Source organism: Tachysurus fulvidraco, chromosome 3 (genome assembly GCF_022655615.1).
Source record: "Tachysurus fulvidraco isolate hzauxx_2018 chromosome 3, HZAU_PFXX_2.0, whole genome shotgun sequence".
Taxonomy (NCBI): Eukaryota; Metazoa; Chordata; class Actinopteri; order Siluriformes; family Bagridae; genus Tachysurus; species Tachysurus fulvidraco.
Window position 1 is genome coordinate 30,239,364 of NC_062520.1, and position 8,741 is coordinate 30,248,104.

Genomic DNA, 8,741 nt, shown 5'->3' on the forward strand with positions numbered 1-8,741 from the left:
TAAAAGCACATTGTGTTAAGTGTTTTCTTTGAACCGATTTAACGGCGTTTATTATTCAGGTGTTGTTTTTTTAAATGCAGCAGGACAAAATTACGACCTTCCCCACAAATGGTTTCGTCCTAGACGGTCGCGGGGGAAAAGTCACGTGACCAAACAGCTCACAAAGAAAGCATGGAGCTCTATTGAATGAGTGCATTGTATGAGTTCTGAAAGCATATTGACTTTGTTTGTCTGTCTGTCTGTCCGCTGTGGTTAAATGGTTTAAAAACGAGAAAAAGTACTAAAAAAGAAGCATTAAATCAAACAGCCATTCAGGTATAAAGTGACTCAGATTCGGAGAAGATTATAAAGTGATATGAACATTTTCATTTATACATAAAACACAGGTTATCTTTATTCATGTGTATTATGATCACTCCATGTTGTCCCTAGCATTTTGAAACCTCACCTAACCAGGACGTGTTACTGCCACCTACAGGTCTGGCGGTATTGATGATAAAACCTGCTGAGTTTCAAACAGGAATAAACACAATTAACGTGCCATAAATAAAAAAAATTATGAAGAATAAGAATGGTCTTCCTGATAGTGTTCGATGCTCAGACACACTTTCTCAGTTTAAATGTAGATTAAAAACTCTTCTCTTTAGTCAGGCGTACACATAATACATCCCATAATATTGTGCACTATTACATCAGACTTGCAAATATTATGAACAGCAGCTATGTAAATCCCTCTCCGCTGCTTCTCTCTTTCTACTCATCCCGAGGCATTCAGAAATTGTACCAGCTCGTATCGTCTTCCGTGCGATGAAGATTTTGGACCTCCACTGAGATGAAGGCTTCAGTCAGACTCTGTTATACTAAAAAGGAGATGCCAACTCCATATGGTCCTTCAGGACAACAATCACATCAATACAACATTTACCAGACTGTATATTAATAATCACACCCTCCAGTGTCACCCATATGAGGATGAGGTTCCCCTTTGAGTCTGGTTCCTCTCAAGGTTCCTTCCTTTACCATCTAAGGGAGTTTTTTCTCCCCACAGTCACCTGAGTCACCTCAGACTTGTTCATTGGGGATAAATACATACACATATAAATATATCTAATATTAATCTTGAATTTTGTATTCTATTAATTTTTATATTCTTCTTAAAACTAACCTTTTCTTCTATGTTTATGTTCTGTCACTTGTAAAAAGCACCGTACAAATAAATTAGAATTGAATTGAATAAATACAAGCTTATCAGCAGTTTCTCCTCTGACAACTTGACAGGTTAAGCATGGACAATTACACACGTTATATATATTTATAACACATTTAATAAAGAATAGAAAGCCAGAGGTTTGTGTTCCACAATATTTATTATCCCGAATACAGCCCCGGTGTCACAAACTCAACGGAACCAGAATATATCTCTTAAAAAAAAAAACAGAAAGAAAGAATAAGACAGTCAGAAAGGGACCATAATGTTTTTCGAGATGCATTAAAGCGACTGGTGTTAACGCTTTGTCGTGTGTCTTTGTGATGGATTTCCGAGAGAAAAAAACAAAACAAAAAGAAACCTTTAAGCTTTCGTAGCTTATTAATGAGTAACGTCTATGTTATCTATTCGTTATTACAGTGTACTGCTTCCAGATTACTCAAAATTAGGCTCACGAGCAGATAAGAGACTACAGTCGAAGGATTTAACCAGGGCTTACGGAAGTGGTGTTACGGTTAGGAGGTGGGAGGGAAGAAGGAAAGAAATAAAATAAAAGAGGGAGGAATGATGGTTAATTACATTTAATAAAACCAAATGAAGAAGCACAACAGGGCGTGAAGGTGGAAAGAATCGTCAAAAGGTTCATCGAGTCGCGTCGTACGGTTCAACAAGTCACACAGGCGAGAGAGAGAGTGAGAGAGAAAGAGAGAGAGAGAAAGAGAGATGCGCTTCATGATTTTGAACCTTTTAAATGTACCTGAACAGTTAAATGAAAATGGTGTTGTTATTGTTTTAAAAAATAATTAATTAAAAAAACAAACAAACAGCCACTCCCTTCCGTTTGTGATACTACCACTAGACTACAGGCACACTTTATTTTAATCGTCACGAAGGCTTCCATCATTCCGATAATCTATAACGCTGACGGATTGTGTTTTTATTTTTTACCTCCGAACTATTCATGCGATCATATCATACAAGTAGCTGTATAGGCGCGTGTCTTGTTTGTTTATTTATTTTTTTAAAGATCGCCGCCATGTTACGTTAACTTAATCTTCTATGCTGCCGCTTTTTTTTTTTGTTCATTTTGTGGCTGTGTGGGGGAAAAAAGGATCCAGAAACGATAAAGCTCGACATAACGTTGCTGGAGGAGAAGAAATTGTGCATTCGATCTTGGTGACTCGCGGTTTCTCATTTTTTTCTCTGAGGAGCTAAACTATTTCTGAACCGTCCAATCCGACCCTTCAGCTGAGGTCTGTTCATGTGCAGAGTGAACAATTTTACGGCTTCCTTTATTTTTTTTTTCTTCTTCTTCATCCTCGATCTCTGATGACATGAGACTAATAGAGTAAGGTGAGGTGTTTTTTTTTTGTTCTTTTTTTTTTTCTCCGTGTTTTGTTTTTTTAAGACAGATGGTCAAAAACAATCGTTTACAATTAATTGCTGTACGTCTGTCCTTCAGGCGGTTGAGGAAGCTTCATATTCTCTTTGGACATCATTAGACGCCGTAGCTCTTGAAGAACCACTTTAATGCTATATGAATTTTGCCATTTTGATAGAATTGGTATGCTACGTGCATCCACCTGGAACAAGGAGAACACAGAAAAACAAAGAAACACAGAAGCGTTACGACCGAGCGATAACCTCAGAGACGAATGATGGATGCAGGACATTCTGGATGTAGCATTTGTAAAAACAGTAGTGCACTTTTATACAGGGTTTTACGGTAATCTCCAGGAGTTCATCGAGACCCAATCGTCCCTCCTTATTTAAAAAAAAAATAGATTCATCACAGTAAATCTGTAATAAAATGCGTGTCATGTGGCAACGTTTATCCCTGCTGCTTACTGTAAAACCCTGTTCAGAAAGATATCAAACATATATAATTACAGTTTAATAACATTCTGCAATTTTTTTAAACAAATTCTCCCTCATTTGATTTATGTCAGATTCAGTCTGTTCACATGAGGGAGGGGGTGGAGCTTCCGAGGCACGTGTCGATCGCTGAGGATTCGTTTGTCATTTTGCCAAGCACGGACTTTTGTTTGATTCTAACCCAGTGACTACTTACCATCCCGTTGGAATTATTTATTCCATTCATGCTAATTTTTGTAACAAATCTAACAGTCGGTGGTGCTTCGGGGTACTTAGGGCCGCACTCCACTTTCAGGCTGTATATCCTGTTTTCGTAATTAGTCTGAAAAAAAGAAAAGAAAGAAGCGCCTATTGATTAAGCAGTAGCACACACACACCTTAATGAATATCAGGGTATCATTTATTTATTAACAATAGCGTCCTAAACAGCCGCAAGGGCTCTCCGACAGTCTCTAATCTTTTCTGTGCCTGTCATTTCAATCGTGCCACCAACACACAAGAACGAGTCCAGTGACTGTTACTATGGTAACTATTCCCCAGTGAAGGTTCACCACTAGTCACAAAAAAAAAAAACAAAAAAAAAAAAACTAATTAATATCCATGCAAGACATATTAAAACTTAAAATGGGGGGGGGGATTAATGTCATCTAACACAGCTTAGTTTGCTGTAAAATAAATAAATAAAAGTAGTATAAAAGTAGTATAGAAAATAAGTCGTAAAGTCACTTTGTTTGGAGGATTTCTTGTGATCTACAGCCAAAATGTTTTAGAAACCATTAGCATTAAACAGAGAGCTGACTGTGTGAAACCCAGGAACAGGAAATTCACACTTAAAGTCACCGTCTGTGTGCACGATGGCAAGGAAACTACTCGAGGAAGCAACTTAATGATCAGCTTAAAGAGTCTGATCAAGTCCCGTTTAAGCAAGGCAGAAGCGACCAGAAGCAAAGGGACGTCTTTCACCTGTCGAATTAGATTAACGTGAAACTGGTGTTCAAAAAACAATAATATTTATTTCTGGAGGTAATAAACAAAGACTTTTGTTCCAAGTGTGAGATCGATGTGGACAGCGTGCTGTGGGAATGAAACAGGTGAAGAGTTTAAAGGCGTACTCGTGCAGGTCCGATGATCATTCCCGTCCACCGTGTTAAGGTCATATCCTCGTCGTCCTCCAGGCCCCAGCTCACCGTGCCATCGCCGACCCCCTTCTGGCCTTCTTCCAGCTCCTCCAGCAAACGAAAATTGCGTGGGACTTTAACTCCTGTGAATAAAAACAAAACAAAAAATAAAAAATGAGCTGTTACTATAGAAACAATGATGTAATAAAACAAGCGCTTTAGTCATGACTAAACACGTCCAAATGCCAACCAATCAGGAAGGAGAATTTAACATTCCATTGGAAATGTAAATGCACAACCCCATATATATATATATATATATATATATATATATATATATATATATATATATATATATATATATATATATAAATAAAATTGAATGTGTATATTTTCTTAAAAAATAAAATAGACAAAAATTATTACTATTGTACAGCTTTTTTTTTTGGAGTACCGTTTGTCTTTACTTCTGGAGCGAGATAGAAAACGCTATATAAATAAGTTCACTTTATCATCTTTATCTGTTTTGCCTCCTCTTTTAACATCCAAACTGTAAAGCACTTAAAAAAAAAAAGTTAAAAATAACCAGCTTAGATTTAAATCACTTTATTCTAACCAACATAAAAGAAGTTTAAAAAAGTTCCTGATTTACTTTTTTTTTTTTTTACTTAACTCAAAGAACCTAAAAAATATGCAGAATAAATTAGGCTAATTATTGTGTTGATATCATTAACATCAACTTATTTCTTTAATATATTTTTTTTAAATCTAGATCGATAAAAAGCAGTAAATACACAGGGCTTTTAAGCTATAGAAAGTTTTAATTCTCATATATATATATATTGTCTAAATGCATCAGGCTGCATTTTAATCTTTGTTTTTCTTTATATTATTATTAAAAGTAAACAAAACGATATTTTTTTACGATGATAAAATACAGACGACAACAAGTCAATATGAGCTGAGATTCACTTTCATTTATTACGTTATAATATAAAAATGCAAATTATGCAAATGATCCAAAGTCCTGAAGCGGCCAATGGGAAAGTCAGGAAAATGTGTGCAAATGTAAACAAGGTTCAAAAATATCGGTCACTGTATAAAACATGCATTAATAATATTAAAACATAATAAACAAATCAATAATAACAACAACAACAACAACAACAACAATGCATTAACTTAAAATCCAACCAGCTCTCAAAACTAAAACTTCTCAAAGCTCTCTTTAGACTTCAGATTAAATCTCAACCCGGAGAAAACAGAGGACACTGAAACTGACCAAATCAACACGTGTTTATGTCGCAAAAATGATCGAATTTCATGTTATTTTCATTCCCAGGACAACAGGATGTTTACTCGACGCTGTGGACACGAAGCTAAACGGCTAAAGCTATCAATCTGGACTAAACGACACGAAGAACGTACGAGTCACACGACGTGTAACAAACTAATAAACACGTGTATTTAAAAACAAACGCAGATCAATAATGACGTGACAGCCGCGTGCAGCTAACACCAGTCACGTCAGGTAGCTTTATGCTAATTAGCACCATGCTAGCTCGAGCTCTGTGCCACCCGCCCAAGGTTTCGCAAAACCCAGAACAACCTCCTTAAACAGCGTCTCTGGGTCACCGGGTCGATTCCTAAACACGCCACACAAACGGAATATTTTATTACGACTGTTTTTAAAAATAAATTCCCTCCTCGACTAAAGTGACTGAGCTAAAATTAGCGCACGCGCCCAAGCAACACTCACGCGACATAAACATAACGTCAAAAGCGCAGCTTGTGCGCGTGGCGACCCAACAAAACGCGTCGTTCTTTCTAATATTAAGCGTTTTCGGCAAACAGCTCAAACCTGAAGCCTTCCGCTCTCTCTTTGCCTTTTAACTGGGATCCTTTCGGGAAAGTAAATCGAGCCGTTTAATCGCAGTTTGCACGAATCGGGAAGACCAACCTGAGGAGGCCGCCATCTTCTTCAGCCAAATCCAGAAGCGCACGGCGGCGTGACGTCACGCACGTCACGTCACGTCACGTGGCTCGTTACGTCACCGCCACTGCATTAAAGACAAAGGGGGGAAAAAGCACTGATTTATTTATTGTTGTCTCTTTTATTTAGAGGCATTAAATGATAATGAACTAAAGGAACCGATATAATAATAACACCAATTAAATGTAAATAAATAAGTAAATAATAACACAAAATAATTTACTGTGGCTGAAAAAACGTTATATTTATAATTTAAAATCTCGCTCATATTTTATATTAATTAATTTCATGAGAATTCTTTAGTTGTTCAATAATATTTTGTATTAAATAACAACAACAACAACAACAATAATAATGTTAACAATAACAATAACAACAACAACAACAACAACAACAACAACAATAATAATAATAATAATAATAAAGTACTAAAATATAAATGTATTGCTTATCATTGATTATTCTTTATTGTTACTGCTGACAAATTGGTGCATTTATAAAACTGCTAAATAATCTTTGTTTTTTTTTTGTTTGTTTTGTTTTTTTTAGTTTTTCTGGAAACATTTACATATTAACACTGGATTGTAATTTTTAATGTTTTGTTCCTGGGAATAATTCTTATTATATTTGCTATTATTAACTCAATACCCTTTTCTCATGCAGAGTTAAAAAATAAATAAATGATTGAGTTGCCTTTATTTTTTCTTCAGTAAAAAACTACAAAATAGTAAATACACACGTGGACAAAATTGTCGGTACCCTTTCGGTCAATGAAAGAAAAACTCACAATGGTCACAGGAAAAAAAATTTAAATAAATTATTAAAAATTCTATGAATGTTATCCAATGAAAGTCAGACATTGCTTTTCAACCATGCTTCAACGGAATTATTTAAAAAAAATAAACTCATGGAACAGGCCTACATAAAAATGATGGTACCCCTAGAAAAGACTGAAAATAATGTGACCAAAGTGACATGTTAATTCAAGGTGTGTCCACTAATTATTCAGAGCTAATTGCTAATATTTTAATTCTAATATTCAATGCTAATTGCTAATTCCTAAGATGCTAATTTAGCATATGGTGTCTACAAACTTGTAATCAGTCAGTGGGCCTACTGTATATATAGGGCTCCAGGTAGTCACTGTGTTGTCTGGTGACATGATGTGTACCACACCCAACATGGACCAGCGGAAGCGAAGGAAAGAGTGGTCTCAAGAAATTAGAAAGAAAATTATACTACATAAATAAGAATGATAACAATAGTAACCATTTTAAAGCTGAGCATTAGTTGAGAGTGTGTTGAAGATGTCACTTCCTACACTAGATGGCGCACAATGCGCACAGGATTTACAGTAATGACCTAAACACGACCTGACTTCAGTCCACCACACAGCAGCACTTTAACACACTAATGCACACAGGCAAAGTTTAGCATAAACAGTCCAGCAAGCTTTCTAGTTTATGTAAAGGTCCTGGAGGAGAAAACCAGAGAACCAAAATAAAACCGATGCAGTCATGCAGACTTCATGTGATACTCTACCCTCAAGCTCAGGATCAAACCCTGAACTCATAGATATCTATACATACTGTAGCATATACTTGTGGGGGCAAGTCGTGGCCTAATGGTTAGAGAGTCTGACTCGTAATCCTACGAGTCAGACGAATCCTACGACTTCATGTGATACTCCACCCTCAAGCTCAGGATCAAACCCTGAACTCCTAGATATCTATACATAGCATTTACTTGTGGGGGCAAGTCACGGCCTAATGGTTAGAGAGTCTGACTCGTAATCCTAAGGTTGTGGGTTCGAGTCTCAGGCCGGCCATGACAGGTGCCCTTGAGCAATGGCTGCCCACTGCACGGTGTGTGTTCACTGCTGTGTGTGTGCACTTTGGATGGGTCAAATGCCGAGAACGAATTCTGAGTATGGGTCACCATACTTAGCCGTATGTCACCTCACACTCACACTCACTTTCACATAGATGTCTCCTTGGGGTCCTAAAAATGCGGTAAAACCACCGCCATCTTTGCACAGGGGTCTTGTACTTCAAATGCATGGACGATGCTGGACTTCATGCTGCATTTGGATGTTCAAACGAAAGAAATCTAAAAACCAGACAGTAAGGGATTACATCACACAGGTGTATCCTGCCTCGATGCCCGATGACTCAACTATCTAACTTTCACATTATGTTCCTCTCAAATTTCTGATTGGCTTCCACCTGCAAATTGCTTTGTGTATCATATTTAATAAACCGATACAATTTGAATGTTTAAATGAACATGTATAGTCACACCATTGTAGCAGTGTTGCATGCAGTAGGCTATAAGCTAAGTAGTGATCGTTCATTTGAAGTAAACTTACACCTACAGTACTAGCACTATGCATTATATTTTGATAAAGTAGATTATCTTAATATCAAAACCTTAAATTTTCTCTGGACTTAATAATAAATACATGTCTGACCTTTGCAACGAACCAAAAAAAAAAAAAAAAGTAAATCGCATTCATGACGATTTATGGTGATTTTATTTCTTTGCCTAC

At 36.6% G+C, this 8,741-nt stretch overlaps 1 protein-coding gene across 2 annotated transcripts; it reads right to left on the reverse strand.

The window, feature by feature from the left end:
• Positions 1 to 1,348: 1,348 nt before the first annotated feature.
• Positions 1,349 to 6,320, reverse strand: ube2v2 (ubiquitin-conjugating enzyme E2 variant 2). 2 transcript variants are annotated; one of them, XM_027156089.2, is made up of 4 exons: positions 6,161 to 6,320; positions 4,195 to 4,343; positions 3,279 to 3,404; positions 1,349 to 2,790 (listed from the first exon to the last, which is right to left on the reverse strand). In XM_027156089.2, exons 1-4 carry the CDS (start codon positions 6,174 to 6,176, stop codon positions 2,644 to 2,646), a joined length of 438 nt encoding a protein of 145 aa, XP_027011890.1. In that variant the 5' UTR covers positions 6,177 to 6,320; the 3' UTR covers positions 1,349 to 2,643. The 2 variants fall into 2 exon arrangements, with proteins under 2 accessions (XP_027011890.1, XP_027011897.1); XM_027156096.2 differs by lacking the exon at positions 6,161 to 6,320 and adding an exon at positions 6,062 to 6,085.
• Between the last annotated feature and the right edge of the window lie 2,421 nt (positions 6,321 to 8,741).